At 36.6% G+C, this 27,908-nt stretch overlaps 1 protein-coding gene across 4 annotated transcripts in view; it reads left to right on the top strand.

Annotated features, from left to right (window-relative positions):
* Positions 1-2,484: 2,484 nt before the first annotated feature.
* Positions 2,485-27,908, top strand: part of PPFIA2 (PTPRF interacting protein alpha 2) — a 460,535-nt gene continuing 435,111 nt past the window's right edge. For 2 of the 4 annotated variants that reach the window (XM_006083973.3, XM_006083975.3), the window contains exons 1-2: positions 3,063-3,349; positions 7,448-7,698. In XM_006083973.3, the coding sequence (XP_006084035.1) occupies positions 7,450-7,698 (249 nt within the window). In that variant the 5' untranslated portion in view covers positions 3,063-3,349; positions 7,448-7,449. Of the gene's footprint in view, positions 2,527-3,062; positions 3,350-7,447; positions 7,699-27,908 lie in introns of those variants that run through there. The other 2 variants (XM_006083971.3, XM_014451455.2) reach the window with 2 other exon arrangements.

The raw sequence follows: 27,908 nt of genomic DNA, 5'->3' as shown, positions 1-27,908 counted from the left end.
ATGGAGTAACTCATTTCATTGACGTTAGGTACTTAGACTAATGAAAGAGGTAGCAAATAGTTGACTATTTAAGAGGTAAGCTATTTCATCTTAAACATTGATTCTTACCTATCAAAAACTAGTAGGAGTAGATGATCAAGTCAGCATAATAATTGGTTTTATATTTGTATGAGAGATTTTTGTCCTGAGTGAAAATATTTATCAGTTGTTTTTCTTGTGCTGTAGAATAAATACTTACTGTACAGAACAAGAAATATTTTTTGTTCAGGTTAATTTCTTCAGATTAATTTAATCAGTGGTTCTGAAAGTTGGATTTCTGACCTATCACTATTATTAGCATTACTTAGGAATTTATTAGGAATGCAAAAGCTCTGGCCACACCACAGACCTACTGAGTATGAAATTGTGGGGCCTGGCCTGGAAATATGTATTGTAACAAGCCCTTTGGACATTCTCTTGCATGCTAAGTTAGAGGGTCACTAAACTTGAATAACTGGTGCAGGAAGTGACTTTTTTCATGTGAATTGTTCTACCTGATGTTTTCTGCAAAATTGCTTCTTAATAATGCCTCTCAGTTTGATAGAAAATGTTAATACACTCTTGGCCATAATGTTGGGAGGGATAACATTAGAATGTATAGTTTCTAAGCTGAGAGTATCCATAAAGACTACATCTTCTTAATTAAATATCTTTTACTTCACAACTATTCTCTGTCTTCCATGATCAAATTCTTCTTTTCTGTGATACCAACTATGGAGTAGACTTTCAACTCTGTTATATCAACTGAATGTGCAGGGTTTATACTTAGAATTGAAACTTTTATTTGATATGCGAATGGGAGTCAGGCAAATCAAGACTTTTGCTGGAAATGACCCTGTATTTGAAAAATGTTTACTACCAAAGAAATTAGAGCCAAGGTTTAAGAAGGAAGGAATTCTCGGACAAAGAGACATATTAACTGTCTTTTAAAATGTGAAGGTCTATCACATATAAGGACATTTTATGTCTTCTGAGGAATTCTAGAGAGTGAGAGTTATGAGCGCTGATATCTGATTATTATGATAAAGCTATCATCTAATCAGATGTATTTGAAAATGGACTGGACTGCCTTGTGTGCTAACGGGTTTCTTATGGTTAAGAGTATTTAAGTCACAGCAAAGGATGACATGATAGGATGGTCTGGAACTTTGCTGCTCACAGTGTGGTCCCATCTGGGAGTTGTTAGAAATGCAGAAACTCAGGGTCCACCCCAAATCCTAGTGAATCATAATCTGAAATTTAATAAGATCCATGAATGGTCTACATGTACATTAAATTTGGGAAAGTGTTCCAGTTGACATATAATAAATCTTCATATTATTCTATATTTAATTCTTACAGAATTATTTTGTGATTCAGAATTTGAATAACAATCTAGAAGAGACTGGGAAGGGGGTACTTGACTTCACATGTCATGGTGGAGTCACTAAATGAATGAAATGCTACCCTCAAAATGAAAGATCTGTATCTTGAATATTGTACTTAAGGGAGCTGGTATTTGAATATTATTTCATTAGTTAGCTTGTGACTCTTGGCTTTAAACAAAAATAAAACATACCTTTTAGATTTACTGCACTATGTCCTGAAGGTACTTGCACGAACCCCAAAATTATTCCTAATGTTTAAAACCCCTTTCCCAATTCCCTTCTGCACACCCTCTTTCTTTTCATGGACACTGAAACGTTTTCTCTTTTGCTGAGAGTAGGTACTGGTTTTGTCTTCTGCTTCCTCCCTGCCCCTGATGAGATGGGTTTGTATGAATGAAGAAGAAAAGGAGAATGGGTAAAAAGACATGTAGGTATAGAGAAACTAGAACTCTATGGAGACCAGACTTTGCCCAAATCTGAAATGTACTAGGGCAGGGAGTACTTAACACACAATCCTCACCGCCAAAGCAATGAATGGAGAGGAACTGGAGAGCTAATGAGAAGTGACAGATGCCGCCACACCCTGGATTGACTCAAGTCTTTACAACCGTGACTGTCACGCCTCGTCCTGGGAGAAGGAAGCTGCTTCAAGAAATGAGCACGGGAGATGGGAGAACCAGAAGGTGCCCCAGCCCCTTCCCCTCCCCAGCAGCGCGGGCAGACACACGGTTTCCAGCGAGGACCATTGTGCGGGGGGAGGCTCGGTGAGGAAGAGCCTGCCCCCGCCCCACACCTGCCCATCCCTAGCTCCCGCCTTCGCCGGGGGCACGGGGACCCGCGCGAGCCCAGCAGCCTGGCGGCGGCTTCGGGGCAGTCGTGTGTATCCGCGAGCGCGTGTGCGTGGGGAGGGGAGAGCGAAGACGTGATTACTTCAGAATTTATTTAAGGGCCGGTGGAAACCACTGCAGCAGCTTCCAGGGGAAGCCCTTGTTCCAGAGGAAGACGAGGTGGCTGCTGCCAGGGAGGAGGAGGGGGAGAGACGGAGGAGGAGCAGCGGCAGCAGCAACAGCCAGAGGCAAGTGAGGAGAGATGCTGTAGCATCCACAGCGGCTGCCAGCAGGTTGGTCCTCCCGGCCCACGGATGCCGGCAAGGAGGCTTGCAAAGAGGCTGGGGGGAGAAACGGGGTGTGTGTGGGGTTGACTGCTTGCCTTTCCGGAGGACTGCCTTTTTTTTTTTTTTTAGTGAAACGAGACACCGTAGCGCGGAAATAGGCTGGGGGCCAGGAGGGGACCTGTCCTGCCTCTCGCATCCCTGGGGACTCGCTTCCCTGTAGCGTTCCTACTTGGGGCGTCAGCGGTCAACTCCGGAGGGGCTCCAGGAGGGGGATGTGGTGGAGAACTTCCCTGCCAGTCACTCAGCATCCTTTTCCCCCTCGAAGCTCACGTTGGGGGAGATGCCCTGCGGGTGGCTTGGACCTGGACGGGGAGCAGCGCCACTAGATTAAGTTTCTACAGGTCCAACCCAGCCCCCAGTGCCCGGCTCCCCGCGCCGGGCGTCCGGCTGCACGCGTGGAGCTGGGGCGGCTCTGGCAAAGGGGCCGCTGCTGCTTTAAGAGCCGCCTCCCCCTCTCCTCCCTTTGACAATGGTCTGAACCGAGCTCTGCTTCCCAAAGCAAAATTTGTAATATGCCATTTTTCCGATGGACGCTTCTCCTTCGGGCTGCTGACGGAGCCGCGGGAAGATGCGGGGCCGCTGCCTCGCCACGCAGCCGGGGCCGGTTCCGGAGGGCGCGGGGGCGCGCGCGGGTCTGAGCCGCCTTTCTCCTCCCATTGCCAGGGGAATGGTCCAGGAGCGCCGGGCGTGAGCCTCCCCGCTGGTCAGCCAGAGACTGCGGTTGTCATTGATCCATTGAAGAAGCAGGACCCGAAACTACTGGCATTAGGTACCATAACTGTATTTGAGTGACATGGCTCCCCTACCGCTTTATTTATTTATTTTTTTAACTCCCTCCCCACCCCGGCCCCACCCCGCCCCCAGGGAAGATGCGATGCAAATTCCTCCTTGCCAATTACTGCTCCGTACCTTTTGCTTTCTACCGGACTCCCATCCCTCCTCCTCTTTCCCTACTGCCTCCCGACTCGGTTCCCTCCTGTTGGGCAGAATGAAGAATGTTAAGTGTGGAAACGATGAAGTCAACTTCTTCAGGGGGTGGGGGTGTGGCCGAGAGATAACTGTCCAGCCCTGTGAGATGACCTGGCTCTTTGGCCAGCTGTAGAGGCACTGGGGTAAAGAAAGTGCAAAATGCTTCCCTTAGAGGTGATGGCATTATTTCCCGAGGACAGGGGATTACAAAGGGTTAAATAGGAGGAGGAATATTCATGTAACGTAATCAGACAATAGCTAGGATTTCTCTCAAGGAATTACTTTTGTGTGTGTGTTAACTGAGATGGAGCTGGGTTAGTTCTTAAAACTCAATCTTTGCAAAAGAAACTGACTACCAAAGATAATTTCATCTTTGCCTCTACTAAGGTTTAAATCCTAGTGATCTGCCTGAATAAAGTGATTCACTGACAGGAAAAAAAAAACACCTTTTGTAGCACTATTACATCTGTATAGGTATTGCTTAAATGGTATATATTGCTAAGAAACACATTGGATCTTGAAGCTTTTGAGTACTGACTCCAGTGGGCATTCAAACTTTTATTTTGAAATCTGGGAGATTTAGGAGACAGTCAAGGTTATGTGCTAAGAATAAGGGAGTTGGTTTTCCTTGTATAAAATTATTCAAGCTAAACTTATGCACTGGGATAATTAAATCAACCAGCTTTATTATTGTTTTTTCTTTTTAAAATAAAATAATCTCTATTAGGACTTGAGACCTTCAGTAATTTAATGAACAAGGCATAAACATCTAGAAGAGGATAACATAATTCATGTATCAATTGACTTTGGAGAGGAGAAGATGAAAGGCAAATATCAAAGCAAAGTGTTAGTAATCCCTTCCTGGTTTTTCAGGAATTATGCTATGCAAGGCAGTTGTAATTTTGAAAATTATCAGAAAAGTTAGAAGTGGTATATGAAGATGAAATGTACTAGAGGTTGAATGACCGTAGACTTCTGGATTGCCAAGTTGCTTCAGATGTCATCTATTCTATGAGATGGTGTTTAACTCTTACACTGAATATCTATTTTTAATTGCTTTTAATACCTAAAATGTGCATTTAAGAAGTAGGTTATATTATATTTTAAGGATTATACAATTATTTTGTAACTTATGTTAGAATCTGAGTTCTATTGCAAGAAGCTAAAGTAGTTCATGAAAGTGCCTTATTTTTTTATAGAAACATCACCACCCCTCTCCTTCCCTCCACCTCCCCCCCCCACCCCCAGTTTTGTTGAGAAGAGTTCAGATGTACTTATTTGGGTTGACTGCTGGTTAAGAAAAGCAGCATGTATTTATCTTATTTCCTAACTAAATTTTTCATAGTTTGATTTTTTTAAATTGAATGTGGAGAGTTCAGAGTACCCAATTAAATTAAATCTTTAGGCATGGAAATATAATGAATCAAAAACCAAAATATTCTTTCTGAAAAGATGAATGTTGGTCACTTTATAATAAAAAGAAATACTTGAATTTATAAAAGCCTTTATTATCTTACTGTGTAATCTCAGTTAGGTATACCAGCAGAGCTTTAGAACACCTTTTTAAAAGCATAGATTATTAACCCTACTTTACAGAAGTTTTGACAGGTGAAGTGACTTTCCCTGGTTCACATGCTACAGGAGTGAAATTGAATCCAGTGCTCTTGAGTGAAGATTTAATAGACTTTCCTAAGTCCCCAAGGTGCTTCTTCTCATCATAGCATCTTTGGACTTAATCAAAGACCCGCTTTTATAGCTATCTAAGAGCCTGGTGACAAGCCTTTGTTAGAATTAGGGTAGTATACTCAGGAGAAAATTATAACAAAGTTAATCAATGAAGTTATATTTTTCCTTGGAATTTAAAGTTGTTGTAAGTAATTCTGAGTGAAGATAGGCTAGTGGCTTTCTTTCAAGAAAGATATAATTTAAAATACAGATTTAATAATGTTTAACCCTAAAATTTAAACCTTGCAAGTGTTTTGACACAAATTGTCACAATGCTACCATTTTCTCTTCCAGTATTTTGTTGTAACCGTACATGACAAACAAACAAACAAGCCAACAAACAAAAAACACACAAAAAATTCTACATTGGCTGCTGGTAATGATTTCCCAGAATGACACAGCTGTGTGTATGTCATGCATGGCAAGTAAACTAATCGTTTTAAATATTCAATTGTTTTGGAACACTTTTTTTGTTTTTGCAATTTCCTTTCAATCAATGTAAAGAAAATTTGTAAATTTAGGAGTCTCTTTTTATTCCATCTTTGTGATAGTGTTTGAATAAAATGCAAAATAAAAAAATACAAATATTTTATTTTCATCATTGAGTATTTAACAATAGTAACAGTGTGTGTGTGTGTGTGTGTTTGCCTCTGTGCACACATGTGTGCATTAATACATCCTGTGTATCTACCCTATTATTTATTTTAGGGTGAATAAGAAATTGAACAAGTCAAATTCTTACCTACAGGTAGCCCAGTGTTTTGAATGATAAGCAATAATTCCAAGCATTATCTTGAATTATTCTAAAAATCACCCTCCTTAAAATTTAACATAGGGTAGCAGTAGCAAAAGTACTTTTATCTTTCTGAAAGTTTCTCCTAGTTTTCAGTGAGCCCTGACCAAATCATTTACAGATAACTGAATTTCTCTCCTCAATAACTCAATTTATAGAAAGAATTACATAAAAAATAATTAACTATTGAGCTGTTAAGTCTTGACATTTTATTTGAAAATATCATCATAAACATTTTCCCCAAGGATAGGAATATGTAAGCAGAAAAATGAATTGACCTTGCATTATACAACCAAAGAATGCTTCAGGATCAACGGCCAAACCAGCCTTTCCACATCAGCTTTCTACAAAACCAAGCCCTCTAATTAATAGCTCCTGGCCTCAGGACAACAGCTGAAGCTGAGATGTGTTTGATTCTTTTAAAAATATAAGACAGAACATAATTGAGAAAACAAGATCATTTCTGATTATTAAAATGCCACACAATAGATCAATGTTGCATCCCAATGTCTGTGTTTTCTATTTTAAAATAAATAAATAATTTTTAAAAAAATATCCTGTGCAGTTAATTTATTTCATGACTGGTAGCCTCTGATTAGCAGCTGAGATGTGAAGTTACTGCATTGGCTAATGTAATTCATGGTATCTGTTTTGTGGATTATTCGAAAGTGTTAGTTTGTATTGTTTGGATGAAAACCAGACAATGCAGCTCACAGGAAACAAAGGAATCTTTAGTGCAATTAGTAGTATATTAACCTAAACAAATGTATGTGCCTCAGTCTATTTCATAAAGCTTATATTTAATTCAGTCACTTTACCGTGTAGTCTACTGCAGGAATTTAGGGAGAGAGCATGTGAAAATAATAAAATGGGAGTTTTGAAGTAAAAAAGCTTTAAATTGGTATGAAAAAAAAGTTGATAAGATAAAAAAGTAAAAACTGTTAATTGTATAAACAGAATACTCTCTTATTTGTAAATTTTCCTGAATAAAAGAGTGAACATTAATTCATTGAATTACTTATGTCATTTAAAAATAATTTACTGCCCACCCATTAAGGGACAGACCCTGCTTGTTGTTAACAATATAACAAATAAAGATAACATGAAGGTATTAGCAATAAGGGATTTGTAAATTTATAGGGGAAGAAAGGTGACCAATTAATAAATGTAGTAACATGTTACTATAAATTGAATTAGGTGCAATAAATCATGAAAAAATAATCACTTTTCCTTGAGATCAAAATATTTAGTTTGCTTGGAGTAAGGGGAAAAGAGACAATTAGGCTAAGGAGCTGCAAAGCATTTGCTGGGTTGAGGCCTGGGCAGCATGATTGGAAAACATTTCTTTACTAAACTTCCCTCCCCTTTACTTTCTTTAAGCAATGATGTGTGAAGTGATGCCCACGATTAATGAGGACACCCCAATGAGCCAAAGGGGGTCCCAAAGCAGTGGCTCGGACTCAGACTCCCATTTTGAGCAGCTGATGGTGAATATGCTTGATGAAAGGGACCGTCTTCTAGACACCCTACGGGAGACCCAAGAAAGTCTTTCCCTTGCCCAGCAAAGACTGCAGGATGTCATCTACGACAGAGATTCGCTCCAGAGACAGCTCAACTCAGCCCTGCCACAGGTATGCTTCCTGGTAGCATTTGTCCTTCCAACTGCAATTGAAAATATGATAAGACTTAAGTAAGCTTTGTTTTATTTCCATTCATATAATTACGTTTCCCTTTATAATATATGGTATGCATGCTTTGGTGAGAAACAAATTAAGAATCGATACTAGTTCACATAAAACCTTGCCTCAAAGAAAACTGTGGTATGTTGGTGACAGGAAGTGTGAAGCATGAGTTTCTATCTGGTCTTTTCTTTTTTAATTTAATCTGTATGTTTTGGTGGGGGCGGAAAAATCACCTGTTGATTACCAGAATATGGGAACAGTTGATTTCTCTCCCTTGCTTTTTAAACACAATCATGACGTTTGGAAGTATGTGCTTTCCATTTTCAGTTGTGTGTTCTATCTTTGGAAGTGATAATAGTTTGGAAAACTACTGTCTAATTATTTTTATTTAGACAGCGTTAGGAATATTTCTTTCAAAATGCCTAACACCTGCTTAAAAATTCTGGGAGTTATTGATGTATTGCCTTCTCCACTCAAAAACATTTGAACCAGTTTCTTTTAATAAAGTATTTTGGAAATTAGAAAAAGAGCAAAAATTCAGCACCATTCTCACAAACTTAAAATTGTTAGACGAGTTATTTTTTTAGAATATTTTTGTGAAGAATATCATTTCATAAAAAAATAATATAAAATTTTAAGGATTTCCAGATTATTTATATACAAAGTTAGTAATGAAAGTTAATTTTCTTATTTAAGAGTAGCATACTTGTGTTTATTTGAGGTATGGAAAAAAAGCATAGAAAATGAACAAGATTTTTAATAATCACTTCCAATATATCCTGTATTTTTTGTATAATATACAAAAAATTGGCCCTCTGCTTTCCATACAATATAGCAAATGTTGAAGTGTTTACTTCTATCTGTGAAATTATATCTTGTAAATATTATGCTTTCATAAATATTAAAATGTATATAATGAAAGTTGATGAAATTCTAAACCCAGCTGTATTATTAACTTACACTGTGGTGTGGAGGTACTGATGACTATCAGAATGAAAGGACCACCTGGAAACTTTTTTCACACCCCCATTAGGTAATCCCATAACTCTACATGGATAACTCTTGTCCTAGTTCTTTTCATTTCAGCCAGCTTGTCTTGTTTTGAGATATAATAATATTTCCAGTAACTCTCACCTGTAGGTACACTGGTGTGTCTAATTACACAGAATGAGTTGATTCATTTCAAAAACTTCATCAATAATTTTATTCTTAAAGCTAGACATTTCAGGCTTTGCAATTGTTCTTCATAAGGTAATTTCTAGAGTGATCACATCATGTTTACTCCTCACTAGGATTATTTGAGTTGGTCAATGCTGCTATTAAAGGGTGGTCCCTGAACCAAACATATTATTCATTACCTTCTGTGACAAGCATAGAATGGGGCAATCATTTCTCTTTCTGGGTAGAGTGTTTCATTATCAGAAGCATAGGACTGTATTATATTTGGGAGCAGCGTCAACATACTTTCAGTATGTCCTGGGACAGTAGTCAACTTATAACCGAGTTGCAAAAATGTTACCTGTGTTCCCATTTTCCCTACTCTTCTTGGAAGTTAACTCTTTGGTCCTAAGTGTAAGAATATGCATGTATCCCTCCTACATTTGTCTTTTCATGTTTTATTCAAGCCTGATGATGTTGATTTGGATCCTGACCCTATCAAAGTGATTCTAAGAATAATTTGGGTTTTTGAATTTTTTTTCTCTATCTTTACAAAAACGAGTGATTATTTCATAAGGATGATGAAGATAGAAAGTACTAGAACAAGATTTTTTTGGGGGAAAAGAAAAAAAACTGGAAATGTTTTCATCATAATAATATTGTATAGATAAATCTATTTTTAAAGGTATAAGAATGAAAAATTTTAATTCTAGAAATTCACTTGTGATGAATATCTGGTTTATAACATGACCTAAAATTTCAAGTTTTGAATTTTAGTTAATCTCTTATCCAAACACTTTGGGGCCAGGTGTTTTAGAATTCAGAATTTTCCTTAGTGTTTTGTATATATGTAATAAATATTATGAAATACTTCTGCAGATGGATTCTGTATAGAATCCCATAAATATACATTTACATATCTGAAAATAATTCTATGAATATTTCTATTGTATGGAAAAAATAAAAACTATAAATGTCTCATGTTAGTACAGGCCTGGTTTTACCACCAATCAAGGTTGCAACACACAACAAAATATCAGTTTATAGAGTGCATAGGTTTGGGAATTATATACTAGGCATTATGAACCTGTACATTTAGATGCACATGGTTTCAATCTGTTCTACAAATACTTTGACACATTTCTTCAATATTGTTTTGTAGTTTACAATTATAAATATCAAATACTCTTAGTAATCCACAGGTTCTTAAGTGATAGTCCTGTCATTTTAGTAACCTACTCTGTACCTTAAGGGCTATAGTTTTCTGTAACTAATAGAAGAGTATTCTTCTTTAATTGTTATCTTTGAATCTTTTTCAATATTTTGTAAGCAATGTACTTGCACTGTTTGGTGGCACTGCACTTGACATTTATCTTGATGGAGAAAATGATTACCATAAATGTGAGTTTTAAGGCAGAAATAAAGCATGTAAAATTGAAAATTACTATAAATACGTCAAATGAAAATTATTTTAGCAAATATGGGAGAGAATTCAAAGCAGAGTCAAACTTTAGGACACAACAACATAAAAATTGCCTATCTAATACTTTTAGATATTGATGACTTGGTGTTTTGCTTTAGTTACTTTCTCTCTTATCATTCTTTTATGAACAATGCATCAGTGATTATTTCTTTACTATATGAGTGGATATAAATGTGTTTAAATAGTACTCATAATTTTAAATTATTCCATATCTCCAGGCCTGATGTTTCTTAACTACTCACTCAATTTTTTACCTCACACAGATCCATACACATGTTCCACAGAACCTCAGATTCTATGTGCCTCAAACTCAGTCATCATCTGTCTCCCATTCCTCAACCTAATCTGCTTGAATTCCTCACCCAGACACCTGAGAATCCTCATAGATGAAGTCTACTCCTTCATCTCTGAATTTAGACCTCTTGGAACATACTGTTTTTAATCTCTTAAGTAATTCTCAAATATGTCTGTGTTTTCTGGTTTTCTGCAGCTGACTCACTTCTCATCCTAGCCTAGCCTTTATATCTTGCCAGAAGCCTTCTCTGAATGCCCAAGTATATTTTCTCTGTGTTCCTTACCCTTATCATTTAGCGTATTATCATTAAGATATCCGATTAGGTGGCTAGATTGTAGGCTCCTTGAGAACCAGCACATATGTCAATCGTCTACAACCCTCTCAACCAGTTAGAGTAACAGAAGTAAGGACTGTCAAGGTAAAACTAGAACTAAATGTACATGGTTTAATATAGAGAGAGCAATACATTTGAAATGGGAAGATTTGGTTTGTATTGTGACTCTACCATACATCATAAATTTGAGTCAGGACTTCAGATTTCCATACTACAAAAAGTGGTTAATACAAATACCTCACATGATAGTTTATGATGATTAAAGAAAAGAATGTAAGTAGTAATGTAAGTAAAAATTAATTAATTTGTAAAGCATTATATAAAAAATGGTTGTATTTGTTTTATCCAGAATGCCAAAAGATAAACTAATTTCTACATATGTATGCCAATGAGCATTAGAACAACTTACTAGGAATATTGATAAAATAAACAGTCTAACATTTTTGAAATCAGGATAAATATTTGTTAATTACTAATATGCTTATTAAGAATATTCAAAGAAAAATTAAAGACAGTGAGATTTTTAAAAAATATATTTTATTGATTTTTTTACAGAGAGGAAGGGAAAGGGATAGAGAGTTAGAAACATCGATGAGAGAGAAACATCTATCAGCTGCCTCCTGCACACTCCCTACTGGGGATGTGCCCACAACCAAGGTACATGCCCTTGACTGGAATCAAACCTGGGACCCTTCAGTCTGCAGGCCGACGCTCTATCCACTGAGCCAAACCAGTTAGGGCGACAGTGAGATTTCTATTGCAAAAAACTACACTAATAAAAGAGAAAGATGCAAATTGACCATACCTTCGCAACGCCCACCAGCCAATCAGGAGTGAGTATGCAAATTAACCCAGCAAAGATGGCAGATTAATTTGCATACACAGGCACCAAGTGGCCAGGGGCGGGGCAGGACACCATGGTGACGATTCAGGCGTTCCTCCCTGCCCCAGCCGCTCCGGGCCTCTGGGCAGTGTGGGAAGGTGGGAAGGTGGAAAAACGGCTCCAGGCTGGAACGAAGGCGGTGCCAGCAGCCAGGGGAAAGAAGGTCCATTCTTGCATAAATCTTTGCGCATCAGGCCTCTAGTCATATATAAAAGTTTAAAATTAATTTTTATCATTTTAGTTAGCATTTATTGAGGGCCTTCTGTATATTATTAAATGGTTATATATATTTGTAAAGGGATTAGTAAAAAAGGAATATAATTTGGCTCCCAGAGGATTTAGGGAATAGAGTTGCTTAGCAAAAATATATAAGTGGATCAAAATTAATATGGTAAAAGATTATAGAAGTACTGAAAATATTTGATATATAATATTGATTGTGATTAACTGCAGAAAGTTTCATGTGGAAAGCAATTTTAGAGAGTTATTTTTAGGAAAAGGTTGGAAATAACCCAAAGGTATTCCATGTGAAGGAGTAACGTTTTGCATAGGCTTCTGTTCAAGGACATTTGGGGGATAGAAATTCAGCCTGTACTTTGCTTTCAGGGTTAAGCTTTGGGTTTCCTAATATTCACAGTATCCCCCACCTTTTTTTTCCTTAAAGAAGACAAGGAATTAAATAAGGAGAATAACAACAGATTTGTTTATTGAAAGATTGTAGGGTAGGAATGAAATTTTTTATAGTGGCAATGGAGGAGTGTGGCCTGTTCATATGTTTTGTGACAGCTAAGAACCGGAGTTTGTCTACAGGATACTTAGTAGAATTATGAATGAACAGGTGATATGATAAGGTAATAATGAAGAAATATTATTCTGATGTTTGACTTAGGATAGATTGCATACTATTCATGTATTAGCTATCTTGCTGAAATAATGTGGTGTGACAAACAACACAAAGGCTTAGTGTCATGCAAAAATATTGGTTTATGAAATTCAGTTGATCTTGACTTGGATTGGTTGATCTTGGCTATGCTCACTTATGCCACTGGTTGGCTAAAGGTTGGCATGGTTAGTTATACTGGCCATTGTCTGATATAGATGGCCTTAGCTAGACCAACTGGACTCACTCAGCTCTATGCATGTGTTTAATCCTGCAATAGGCCAGATTATTCATGGTCATGGCAAAGGAGTACGAGCAAAGCAGAAACAAGCAAGTGCTCTGTAAGCTCTTTTTGGGTGTATTTTGGTAATATCACTTGGCTTAGACCACAGACCAAGTGGAAAGCAAAACAAAATTACATGGAAAAACTACAGGGAGGAATGAAGCAGGGACCATGAGTGCAATTCATCTATTGCTAAAATAATGCTGTGTAATCTACGCTAAAAGAGCTACTTAGGTAATCATTATGTTAGGGAAGCATTATCATGGTAATGTATCAGTTTTGGTGAAATGTAGGAATTTAAAATAGGATTGTGAAGCTTGAATATAATAGAAACAATACAAATGGAAAGAATATTGAGGAGAAAAAAGAAATAAGAACTAGTAATGAACTGAATGGCCAAGGCTTTGTTCTTGAGTTGGAAGATTTGCCTATTTATTTATTTAAAATATATTTCTATTGATTTCAGAGAGAGAGATAGGAACATCAGTGATGAGACAGAATTATTGATCGGCTGCCTCCTGCACACCCCACACTGGGGATCAAGCCCACAATCCAGGCATGTGCCCTGACTGGGAATTGAACCATGACCTCCTGGTTCATAGGTCAATGATAAACTACTGAGCCATGTGGGCCAGATGGAAGATTTGAATTTGAACTGGAGTCCTTTCCCTTACTAGCTGAGGAACCATTGGTACATAACTTGACTTCTCTGAAACTCTGTTTCCTTAATTCAGCAGTTCTCAACCTGTGGGTCACGACCCCTTTGGCGGTCGAATGACTCTTTCACAGGGGTCGCCCAAGACCATCCTGCATATCAGATATTTACATTATGATTCATAACAGTAGCAGCATTACAGTTATGAAGTAGCAACGAAAATAATTTTATGGTTGGGTCACAACATGAGGAACTGTATTTAAAGGGCCAGAAGGTTGAGAACCGCTGCCTTAATTGGAAGAAGGGATGATATCTTCTCTCAGGAGTGGTTGAAAAGAGCTGTGTGTACTAGTATGTGCTTCAGAAACCCTGAACATTATAAAATGTCAGGAGGTATTTTTCATTAACTGGGATGTGCTCATATACTCTCCAAAGAGGAATTAAATTAAAAGAGGCTACTTGTGGAGAAGAGGGATATGTTTTTGTTTTGACATTTTATTTATTTTTTTCTTTTTTTAACTTTATATTTAATGTTGACACTATTACAGATGTCCCCATTTCCCCGTTTGCCCACCTCTACCCAACCTCCACTCCCCCTTCCCTCTGGCCATTACTGCACTGTTGTCTGTGTCTATGGTTTATGCATATATGTTCTTTGGCTAATTCTTTCACCTTCCTTCATCCACTTCCCCCAACCCCTTCCCTTCTGATAGCTGTCAATCTGTTCTATGCATCCAAGCTGCTGGTTCTATTTTGTTCGACAGTTTATTTTGCTCCTTAGATCCCACATATAATTGAGGTCATATGGTATTTGTCTTTCTCTGACTGGCTTATTTCACTTAGCATAATAATCTCCAGGTTTATATTTTGACATTTTAAAATGCAAAATATTTAAGTAAAACTTGCCGAGAGTGACAGAAGTTACTTTTGTTCTGGAGGCACACTACCTGGGTATTTTTTTGGCTTGCTAGTTACTAGCTCAATAACCCTGGTCAAAGTAGTTAATTCAAACAATGATAGAACCTGCCTTATAGGATCATTATGAGAAATAAATGAGCTGGAACATGTCAAATGATCAATTCAATGCCTCATAGATAGTACATGCTCAATAAATGTTAAAAGCCACTATTGATGCTGTTATTATTACCATAGATGTTATCATCATTATTAGCCAACCTTAACTGCACAATTTTACTGGGTAGTAATGAACACTGGCACACAGTGAAAGCACTAAAATCCTTACTGTCCAAAAATCTTTATCAAATTTTGCAAGTCCTTTTATTATTTATTTGTGTGGTTTTTTTAAAATCTTAACTACACTCTTCTAAATAGTTTTCCCGCATTCTCTATTTCTTCAAAGTCCACTCTCATGTGTTTCTTGATTAAGTCAAACAACATCCTTTCCTATTGTGCTGAGAAGATAAAATCTGGGTTGAGCTTCTAGCTTTTCAGGGAAACCTAATGCCACCACACTCAGCATTTTATCCCTTGCTCCTGTCAGAAAGATGCTGCATTTTTTACTATCTCTTATTGTAGTCATTCTATTTTTTTGATGGCTATTTCTACCAGTTGGCGATTTTCCCGCCCAGGCAACTGAAATGGTATTCACTTCAAGCTTTTATTTTTCATTATTTCTATCTCTTTTTTAACCTTTACAATCAGACTTCTATCATCATCATTCTTCTAAAACTGCATTTCTGTATGCGATCAATGGATACAGTTTTTTGAATCTATCTATCCTTTCTTTCTCCATGTTCCTTGTATCTTGTGCCAAGCAATGCTATTAATTATTTTTATCTTGAAATTCTAATGTCCTTAATTCTCTATAACCATTCCTTTCTAGGCTACTAGGTATGTTGTCCTTCAATATGCATTCTTTTTTCACATACCATTATACACTTATTTACACCTGTAATTGTCTTTATTTACTATGTTCTCTAATCGTAAGCATTGCTTTTCCTGCTTAGGACTAATACTTCACTCTAAATCCTTGATCCCTCCTTCTCATCTCCTCCAATTATTTTTTTTTTCTGTCTCTGGTATCTTCAGCTTCCCCCTTTCTCTCTCTCTCTCTCTCTCTCTCTCTCTCTCTCTCTCTCTCACACACACACACACACACACACACACACTGGGTTTTGGGGTAACATTAAAATCTACTCCTTAAAAGTAAAATGATGATAAGTACAATCTATACTAATAAAAGAATAATATGCTAATTAGACCGTACGTCTTCCAGATGACCATCCGGACATCCTTCTGGACAAAGCCGGGGGGGAGGGGCGAGGCAGAGGCAGAGGCTGTTAGGGGTGATCAGGCAGGCAGACAGAGCGGTTAGGGGCAATCAGCTAGGCAGACGGCCCCTCACACGTCTGGCCCTGCCCCCCCAGCAGGCAGTTAGGGGTGATCAGGTAGGCAGGAGAGCAGTTAGGGGCATCAGGCAGGCAGGCAGAGAGGATGGGGGAATCAGGCAGGCATGCAGAGTGGTTAGGGGTGATCAGGCAGGCAGGAGAGCAGTTAGGGGCATCAGGCAGGCAGGCAGAGTGGTTAGGGATGATCAGGCAGGCAGGTAGGTGAGCGGTTAGGAGCCAGTGGTCCTGGATTGTGAGAGGGATGTCTGACTGCCGGGTTATACAGGGACTGGGCCTAAATGGGCAGTCGGACATCCCTTGAGGGGCCCTGGATTGGAGAGGGTACAGGCTGGGCTGAGGGACCCCCCTCCTGTGCACTAATTTTGTGCACTGGGCCTCTAGTACCAATAATAAAAACAAAAACAAAGCACTGTCTCCCCAATCTAACTTTTCTTTTCCTATAAACTTCTTTCCCAACTTGTCTGTCCTCACCTTCTATTGGCTTTCCCTCTAACTCACTGCTCAAAATTACATCTCCATTAACCAATTAATGAATGCGGTTGTTTTGTTTTATTAAAATTTACCATAAAATTTGACACTGTGATTACTCCCTTCTCAACAAAACAAAACAAAACAAAACAAACACCTACTCTTTTGATTTTTATGACACCAAACTGTCTTGGTTTTTAAATCATTTTGATTTTTTCTCTAATTTTTTCATATGTGCAACTCCTCATCTAGCCACTCTTTAGATGTTAAATAAGATGAATAATAGCAATAGTGAACATTTCTGAACTCTCCCACAATGCCAGGAATGTTTCATTTAAGTATCCCACATATTAAAATGGGAGTCTTTCTTTCTGTTGAGAGGAGGCTAAATAAGTGAGGTGTAAGACTTTACTTGCAGGGCATGATAAGATATAGTCCTACTATAAGTCCAGCATTAGCTCAACCTCCATTTTAAGATTCTAAAGTTTGAGGTGATAAAGCTCAAAGGGATGGGGTTTTCTTGGAGAACTGTTGCTTTGCTGTGTATAATCTACCATTCCATGTATGAGGGCTGAGTGGTTCCTGTTCAACTTAACTAAGTGAGAAGGTCTTCAGGGAAAACATTCAGAGAGTTTGATGTTTGTTTCCTTTGAGATGAAGATGAAGGATATAGGGTCTGATGTTTGTTTCCTCCAAGATGAAGATGATAAGGGACATAGCATCTGAAGTCAAATGTAGCTTGAGATATCCTGCCTCTATGGTAGATTAAAGAGTCATAGTATCAGGCAAGTTGTAAGAACTCCAAGGTCAAGACAAAAGTTGGTGGTTTTTTGAAGAGTCAATGAGACCCTCAAAAGGGGAGCTTGGCCCAGCTGGTTCAGCTTAGTTGGTTGAGCATCATCCCATGCAGCAAGAGATTGCCTATTCCATTCCTGGTCAGGGCACATGCCCAGTTGTGGGCTCAATCCCCAATAGGAGGCATGCAGGAGGCATGTAGGAGGCAGCCAATTGATATTCTATCTCATCAATGCTTCTATCTCTCTCACCCTCTCCCTTCCTCTCTCTGAAATCTCTGAAATCAATAAAAACAGATTTTAAAAAGGGGATGAGCTTGCTTAGGATTATTTTTGTGTAAACCTACAGAGTAAGTACCTTGTTAGAAACCCAGGTACCTAAATAGTGAACAATAAGTGAGGACTGGGTGATTGGTACCAGAGAAGAGCCTGAGAGCAAGTCAAGTAAAACTGGGGAAGAACCATTTCTACTTTGGAAAGCCACAAATATACTCCAGAAGGAGGGTCATTAAACATATATATATTTAATATATTTTTATTGATTTCAGAGAGGAAGAGAGAGGGAGAGAGAGATAGTAACATCGATGATGAGAAAGAATCATTGATCAGCTGCCTCCTGAACACTCCCCACTGGGAATCGAGTCTGAAACCCCAGCATGTGTCCTGACCAGGGATCGAACTGTGACCTTCTGGTTCATAGGTTGATCCTCAACCACTGAGCCACACCGGTCAGCCAATTTTATCCTCAGAGCAATGGGAACACATAGTAGTGTTTTAAACATGGAAGCATCCTGATTAAATACTGTTATGAACTGTACATGTTCCTAGAAAAGGCCAGGTACCTTTCCTGTGTTCTAGATCTCATCCTCTCTTGCTATTCCAGGACAAAACATTCCTCTCTGTTTTCTACATCATCAGTGTTTCTATCTCTAATGGATTATAGTCAAGCGCATTAAATAGTCTTATATTTATCCCATTTAAGAAATCTATTAATGACCCTGTCCTACCAAGCTACCACCAGTACAGAAACAGTATTTTTCTTTTCCAGTACAGCAAAAGTATTTTTTTAAATTATGTACCCTTATTTTTTTGTAATTTCTCTTGAATCCATTTCAGTTAGGTATTCATTCAATCAACTTTATCTAACTGCTCTTGTGAACATTATCTATAACCTCTATATTGCTAAATGTAATGATCAGTTCTCTGCCTTTATTTCTGTTTATCAATATGCACAGTAGATTTCTCCCTTCTGGAAACATTTTCATTAGGCTCTAGGTAGGGCATCTCACCTGTCTGGTTTTTCTCCTACTTCATTGCTCACTCCTCAGTCTTTATTATTGGTTATGCCTCATCCTCCAGGGTTTAGTTCCTGTACCTTTTCTCAAGTCTCGACTGACACCATTAACGATCTCTTTCCTCTCCTGGCTTTACATATCAGCTAAGTGTTGATGATGCAAATGTATATTTCTCATCTAGACATATTCCTTGATGTTCAAACTCATATTGCCATATGCAGAAATTTAACATGTCCAAACTGAGTTCATAATCTTCCTTTAGTCTTCTGCATGTCAATTAATGGCAATGCCAATTTCCCATTGGCCTAGGCCAGAACCGTAGTGTCTTGTTTTGTTCACATTCTGTATTTAGTCTAAGAGTTAAGTCTCTCCGTTTTATCTTCAAAGTATATGTAGAACTGAATCACTATAATCACCTCTACAACTTGATCCTAATTAGTCTTCATCTCAGACCTGGGGATTAGACAGGATTTTCCTAAATAGTCTCCTTGCTTGGGTCCTTGTACCTCAGCAGGAATAGCAAGTGATATTCTGATTTTGATAGAAGGTAACTCATGTTTGTTTTTCATCCGCTCAAATCTCTGAAATGCCTACCCATCTCAAAGTACGAGCCCAAGTTTTAAACTGGCCAAGGTCTAACATCTGTCCCCTTCTTTTTACCTGTCTGATCTCATCTGCAATTTTCTAGCTCACTCACTCTATTCCCACCACCCAGGTGTTTTTGCTGTTCAACATTTCAGGCAGCTGCCTTAGGGATTTAGCACTGGCCATTTCCTATGCCTAGGAAAGTTGTCCTCCTACCATTTGACTTGCTTTCTCAACTCATTCAAGGCTTTACTCAGCCATTATCTCCTCAGTGAGGCTAGGCCTGATCACCCTATTTAAAACTGTAATAGCCCCTACTTAATACTCCCAATCCCTTTTCTCAGCTTTCACTCCATAACACGTAACCATCCAACACAGTGTATATTATATTATATTTCTTTGTCCTGTTTATTAACTCTTTCTCCCTCTACTAGATTCTGTTCTGTGAAGCCTAGGGATTCTTTTCCAATGGTTCACAGATGTATTTTCTACCTACAACAGTATCTGGCATTTGATTGTTGTTCAAAATACTAAGTAATAAAATGAACATAAAAATAATTATTTTGCATGTTGAACATATTTCCATGATATTTCCTCTGTGCTTAATTGGCAAGTCATATAGTCTGAATAATTAGACAGGACATATTAAATATCTAGATAAAACAAGAAACAAATACAACTTAGAGAGCTTTTTACTATACTAAAGTCATAGTATAAAAAGGATGGTGTTAATATTGCACCTCAAAGCCCCTGCTAGAATGAAGTGGGTTTTATATCAAGAGGTGGTGGCATTTTGAATATTTTATAAATCAGATCAAAGAAGATCAGGATGTAAATTACTTGCTTTGAAGATATGCATAAAGGATATTGATCCAAGTCTTTTCAAATTCAAATTCCATTTTTTTTTCCTTTTTTCTTTCTTTCTTTTTTTTTTTTTTTACTAAGGAGTGTTTTGTGATGTTTTAATGCTACTACCACTATTTGATAGCTATGTCTGACTTTCATTTTATAGAAAGACAAAAGTAAAATAATGTTTTGGTTGTTTTTTAATTTTTGAATCAGTTTGTTGTAATTATTGATTTTTTAACTTGCTCTCTTTCTCTTTTTCTCAGAAGGAATAATATCAACAGGAAAACAGCCACTAGTCTCTAACCTGTTTTCCACAGAATTTCATAGATTAATTTCTTATACTTAATATTAGCATATATATGATTCATTTATTTTTGAAGCATTCCTAAAAACCCATGTTAATTTTGATGCTAATTAGAGGAAATTGTTCAAGAATGGATGTGATTAGAATTTGATACTACATTATTCTACAGTAAACTAATTTTCTTGATTATTCTGACCTATGATTCTTTTTTTTAATGCCCACTTGCTGGGTAATCTGCTTCAATTAGGATATGTAATATATTGGCTCAAAATTTTATCAATACTTGTGAGAGTTTAGAAGTTACATGTTTTGGTGATTTATAATATATATTTTAATGGACCAAGCTTAAAAAATAATACTTGTTATTTGAAAGTTTTTCATGATGAAGGTCTTACCTAGTGATCTATTTCTAAGATAAAGGGGATAAATCACTTTCAAATATTAGCAAGATTATTTTATCTTTGTTAATTTTACATATGAGAAATATTATTTAACAATATGCATAAAATGTCATTTAAAAAGTCTAATAGCCAGTTGCCTCATATACTGTCACTAGAGGCCCAGTGCATGGGATTTGTGCACTGGTGTGGGGGCGTGGCCTGCAGGGATAGGCCTGCTATGAGAGCACTGCTCATTCCAGTCATCCGAGTGGCTGTGGGCCCGCCCGCCCGCTGAGCGGCTGCTCCCGCTGTGGGAGTGCGGATCATCCTGGTGAGCCGAGCAGCACACCCACTGTGGGAGCGCACTGACCTCCAGGGGGCAGCTCCTGCATTAAGCATCTTCCCCCTGGTAGTCAGTGCACGTCATAGCGATTGGTCCACCAGTTGTTCTTCCGTTTGGTCGTTGGGCTGTTATTATATAGGATTAAAATATGGCCCCATTAACTATATTTAATCTACATGTAATAATCCCTGGGAGTTGACATTGATAGAGTTAGAAGAAACATATCTATTAGGATCTTTTCTTGTAGAAAAATGGTGTGTCTTGGGCAAATCCTCCTCATTTGGAGCTGAGACTCTGAAGGGTTGTAGTATAGAAGAAATAATCCCTGGATGACAGATCTTCCCAGGAATTGTTTGGACAGAAGTGATTGAGGATTGCTATTTTCTCAGACACATGGCCAGGACAAATAGATATTCCCTCTGGAAGAAGATAATGTAATCCTAGAGTCAAAATGACTTCTACTAACAATTTTACAAATAAAATGACTGACACACATACAAATATAACCATATAAAATGAGATGATAAGGAATCAAAAATGTATTTTTTGCAGATCTGACTAAAAAAAAATAGGTACAATTTTGATTAATTCACACAAGATGGCTATTGTGTTGGCTGTTGTCACTTTTTATTTGACAGCCTAAGGGAAAAGAGGTCAGTGCCCTGACTAAATAGTCAGGTAGTGCATGTTTTAAAAAATTTGGCACACTGGTTGAAAATTGCTGCTCTAGTCCAATGAAGTTGCCAAATATGCTGATCCATCCCCTCTAAAACTAGGGAAAAAACAGATATTAATTTCTGAGACCCAAACTTTCCCCCTATTCCAAACTCTTAATTCTTCACTCTTTCTTTTTATATTAGGTCATAAGTGAATAAAAAGTTAACATTTGTAGTTTTCTAAATAAACAGAGCTGGTCCATCATGCACAGTCTGCCATTACTAGAAGCAGAAGTTTATAAGCTTTAATGAGTACGATAGATTTAATTAATTCAAAAGACAGCTTAAAGCAATTTTCTTAAGATAAACAGGTCAATTTCTGTGAAAAAAATAGCAATTATATTTCTTAATTTATTTTCTGGTTGACTCCTAGTCTTATTAAATATTCCTGCTAGGATTCTGATGTCAGTAACTGTTTCAACTGTGTTAAAAAATAATCTTCTTTCTCCAGCACTTCCTCCTTCAAATACATCCTTCTTGCAGCTGCAAAATTATCTATTTAAAATGCAAATTTCACTATGCTATTCCCTTTCTTAAAATGCTTCCATGCTCACAAGAAGGAAAAAAAAAATCACCCAAAACTATTAGAACCAATAAACTAATTCAGCAAGGTCATAGGATAAAAGGTGCATATAAAAAATATTGTTTCTATATAGTATCTAAAAGTGATCAACAATGAAATTAAGAAAATAATTTCATCCAAAATAGCACCAAAAACAGTAAAATAATTAAGACTAAATTTAACAAAATGCATGCAAGGCTTATGTACTGGAAATAACCAAATGTTATGAAGAAAAATTAAAGATTCTGAACAGATGGAAAGATATTCCATACTCATGTTTTGGAAGACTAAAAATTATTAAGATAGCCGATATGCACAAATTGATCTATAGATTGAGCACAATTCCTATAAAAATGTCATGTGGCTCTTTTTTTTAACAAGGGAGAAGGTGATTCTAAAATTTATAAAGGCAAAAAAAGAACCAAATAGCCAAAAAAATGTTGAAAATTAATAACAAAGTTGAAAAACTGAAATTACTGGTTTCACTACTTATTTAAAAGTGCAGTGATCAAGATGGTTAAAGATAGCATATTCTTAACATAGCTTAAGAATAGACATAAAGCTAGAACAATGGAAAACAATAGAGAACAAAACTAAACTCTAAGATTTATGGTCAATTGATTTTAACAAATATACCAAAAGTGTTCAATGTAGAAAAGATAGTCTTTCCAATAAATGATGCTGGAATGAATGGATATTCACATATGAAAAAAGATTAATTTAGGTCTTTACCATGCACTATACATAAAAATCAACCCAAAATGGCCCAGAGATCTAAATGCAAGAGCAAAACTATATACATCTTAGAAAAAAAAATAGAATAAGATCTTTGAGACCTTGGACTAGGCACATGACACATAATTCATGAGAAAATTAATAAATTGAACTTCATCAAAGTTAAAAACTTTTATATTTCAAAAGACACTGTCAAGAAAATAAAAAGACAAAGATACCTAGAGAAAGTATTTCCAAATCGCTAATCTAATAAAACACTTGTATTCAGAATATTTGAAAAATTCTCACAACTGAATAAGGAAACAACTCAGTTAAAGTATTGGTAGATAGGACGTGATGTCAGGAACAGAGCTGGATAATAGTCCCACACTCCTGTTCTCCATTCAACAATTTGGCATCTCTTCATGGCAAAGTGCCTTTGTGGGAGCTGTGGGATCCAGCACCATATGCAAAGGGACCCAGGAGGAGTCTCACCCAACTGAGTGTCAGGTAATAGACATATTGACCTGGGTTTGAGCTTGAACTCTGCAATGGCTCCAGTCCCTGGTAACTGCAGTCCAGGAACTCATTAGAGAATAATGTCAGACAAATACCCATGGTCGAGAAAGTATTTCTGGAAGTTCAGGTTTCTAGTGAAGTTGCAGCACCAACAAAATCGGTACAGTCACTATGGAGGAGTATGGAGGGTCCTCAAAAAAGTAAAAATAGAACTATCATATGACCCAGCAACCACTTCTGGGCACTTTAGAAAGAAAATAAAATTAGGATCTAGAAGAGATATCTGCAAATGCAGAATTACAATAGCCAAGATATGGAAAATACCTAAGTGTATGCCAATGGATGAAAGCTTAATGTACAATGGAATATTATTCAATCATGATAAGAAGGAAATCCTGACACTTGCAAAAACATGGATAGACCTTGAGAGCATTATGCTAAGTGAAATAAGCCAGACATAGAAAGACAAACACTGCATGGGATTACTTATATGGAATCTAAAAAAGTCAAAATCATAGAAATAGATTGTAGAATGGTTGTTGCTAGGGCCTGGGGAGTAGGGGATATGTGGGGGACATTGGAGAGATATTGTTTCAAAGGTACAAACTTTGAGATATAAGAAATAATTTCTGGGGATCTAATGTACAGCATGATGCCTATAGTTAATAATACCATATCGTTTACTTGAAAGTTGCTAAGAGAGTAGATTAAATGTTCTCATCACAACAAAGAAGCAATAATTATTTGTGATAATGGAGTTGTAACTAACCCTACTGTGGTAATCATTTTGCATTGTCTGAGTGTATCAAATCATCCTGTGGTACACCTTAAACCTACACAATGTTATATATCAATTATATCACAATAAAATTGGAAAAAATTAAAATATTGGAACATTAAAAAATGGGCAAATGATTTGAATTGACGTTTCATCACTAATGATAAATGGATGTCAGTAAGCACATGTAAGCACTCAACACATTTAGTCATTATGAATTCAAATTAAAGGCACACTTCACATTTATAAATAAAAAGACATCCAATTCCAACTGTTAATGGTATTGTAGAGATCCTAGAACTTCCATAAATTACTAATTGACATGTAATATGGTGCAATCGCCATGAAAACTTAGTGGCAGTTTTCCAAATAGTTAAGCGTAAATGCCATTCTTAGAAATCTACCCAAGAGAAATGAAAACATATGTCTACATACAACCTGTTTACAAATGTTTATAGCAGCATTATCCATGGTAGCCAAAATGGCAGCAGCATAAACATTCCTCAACTGCCAAATTAATAAACAAAATAGTGTATATTCATGCTATGAAATGCTATTCAGCAATATCAATAATAAACTGACACTACAGCTTAAATGAAACTCAAAAGCATTATTCTAAGTGAAAGAAGGCAGTCACAAATGGTATGATTTCATTCATATGAAATATCTAAAAAAGGCAAAGATATAGTGATGGAAAGTATATTAATGGTTTTGAGGGATGGAGGTGGGAATAAGAAGTGACTGCATTTGAGGACTAGGGATCTCTTTGGGGTTATGGAAACATTCTAAAATGGTATTGTGGTGATGATTACATAACACTATAAATTTATTAAAATCAGGCCATTGTATATTTAAAGCAGATGAATTATATGGTATTTAAATTATTGATCAACTAAGGTATTTAAAAAAAACACATTTTTTTCATGGCTCCCAGTCATCTAAAATAGTTTTTCCAAACTTGACTGATGATAGAAATCACTCACAGTGCTTCTTGATAATGACATCATCTCTAGAGGTTTCGATATCATATTTTTAACAATTACCTTGGATAATTCACATAGATTTGGAAAACACTACCTGGAATATAAATGATTAAGCTCTTACTATATCTCTAAAGTCTGACCTCTAATCTGCCTCTCCCACCTCATATTCTTTCACTCTCTGCCTCATAACTTAAAATAGTCTAAACTTCCTTATTAATTCTGTCCTGCTCAATGTCATTTCATGTATTTTTTTCTCCAAATAAAATACACTCTCTGAGAATATAGAAATTTTATCTTATATCTCCCCAAACTACTAATGCAGTCCTGAGCCTGACTTTATTTGCAATTAACAACTGTTAGATGTTTGAAGGGTTCACCTGAATTAAGAGAAATTCAAATTATGAGCTCCACAGTCCCAGGAAGAGCACTCATCATTTTCACCAGCGTTCTCAGATTTGGGCCCTATATGCATCCCTCAAATAGGAAATGGTGGTGACATGAGAGCATGGTTTTATCTAGGACATGAATTGATTATCTTTAACCTGCATTTCTACCCTCAATGATTTTACATATTTTCAGAAGACGCAGATCCTAATCAGAAAATTATAATACAGGGTGGGGCCAAAGTAGGCTTATAGTTGTTTATATGGAAAATAATGCAAAAATTAAGAAATAATAATACAAGAATAAACTGCATTTTGTGTACTCACAACTGTAGACCTAATTTTGCCCCACTCTATATAACGGTTATGTAATAAACAGGCATGTGACTACTAGCATGGGAACACAGAGAATGGACAGTTAAGTTAGCCTGGGGGTTCATTGTACTGGGCTTACAGAAATGGAAAAGAAAAATTTAAAAATGCCTCTCCATCTAGAAATGCTTAGCTTATTTGAGGTGACTGATGAATAAACCTATATTTATGATGTTATGAGGTAGAAGCATGACAATGATAGAAGTATGCGAATAATGAATAAAGGTAAAGAGTGCACAGTAGTGGAATGGTAGAAGAGGAGAAACATCTGTTCATCATGTATTATACTCCCAAGTACTACATTAGATGACTCCGACATATAGTTTACTCTCATTGGGGTCCAGAATGCAATCCCTTTAATTCTATTTTGTATATAGTAAGATAAAGTCTCAGAAAAGTTTGTTTTCTACTCTCACATTATTGGTGCCAGGAGCAGGATTTAAATACAAATTTCCCTGATTTATCTTATTTCTTTTAAATTATCGTTCTTGTGGTAAGAATACTTAACATGAAATTTATCCTCTTAAATATCTTAAGTGCACAATACACAGTATTGTTAACTATAGGCACAAAGTTTGTTGTACAGCAGATCTCCAGAACTTATTCATCTTATATACTGAAACTTTATACTATTACACCTTTGAAATACAGCTTCTCTTAAAGCACTTAACATGTGAGCGTCAAAGGCAGTCAAAGATAGTCAAGAACAGTATTAAACATGTGATACTTCCTAGTTGTTTTACATTTCTGGAGGAAGTATTTAACCTGAAACTTAAAAAAAAAAAGATCCTTAAAAATGATAACTCACATGTTAGAACTGGAATTACATGTATTTCATCATCATAAACTTAATATAATGTATATTTATATATGTAGTCTCTTTATATAGAGACCACAAAGGGATTGCTTTTTTAAGAAATCTCCTCACTAAAAGATTTGTCAAAAACATAAGACCAGACATAACTAAGATAATTTTTTTTCTGATGCTATGAGCTGATTTTCAACACAGTTTACAACATCTATTTTGCTGATTTTCCACTTTGAGTCACATACTGACCTTGTTCAATTTTTGCCTGTTCTTGGAAGTTGTCTTAATTTGCTTTTTTGTGCTTTGCAGTAGATGTTCAGGTAGCTATATCTACAATTACTTGAAGGTCAATTTAAATAGATTTTTATCACTGGCTATACTAAGGGAGAGGTACTTTTCTCAAAACTAAAATCATACTGTATCTAATTTTATATATTGATTTTCTCATTTATCATGTCACTAATTGTTCTTTCTTCTTCTTTGATATTGCCTTTGCTTTTTTTCTTTGGCTGTTAATTGGCTTTGTTTGCTTTTCTTCCTACAATATATGTAAGAAATACAAATTACTGTATCCTGTTTTCTTTTTTAAAATTATCCATATTATTTTATAGCAAAATTAGGAAAGTAATTGCATCACTTTTGTATAGACTATAAAGAGGAAGAATTTAACACTTCTCTCTTTTTACTGTTTTCTCATACTGAACTTACCCCTCTGTGTTAACATGAATTAATATTTATTTTTAGAAACTTTTATACAAGTTTTTTATCCAAGACATATTGTCTTGAAGTACAAAGAAAAAGCACTGCCTGTGAAATTTGATGTTTAGATTTCAAGTTACATCAACCTTGAGCCTCTCCATGCCAAAGGGTCTTCATGTTTGAATCAGCAAAAAAGCCCTAACCCGCAGATTCAAGTATTTCACATTGTTAGGGAGGGAAGTGGAAAGATACACTGGAAAGTTTCAG

This window comes from Myotis lucifugus, unplaced genomic scaffold (genome assembly GCF_000147115.1).
Source record: "Myotis lucifugus unplaced genomic scaffold, Myoluc2.0 scaffold_9, whole genome shotgun sequence".
NCBI lineage: Eukaryota > Metazoa > Chordata > Mammalia > Chiroptera > Vespertilionidae > Myotis > Myotis lucifugus.
This window is presented reverse-complemented; position numbering and strand designations above follow the sequence as displayed.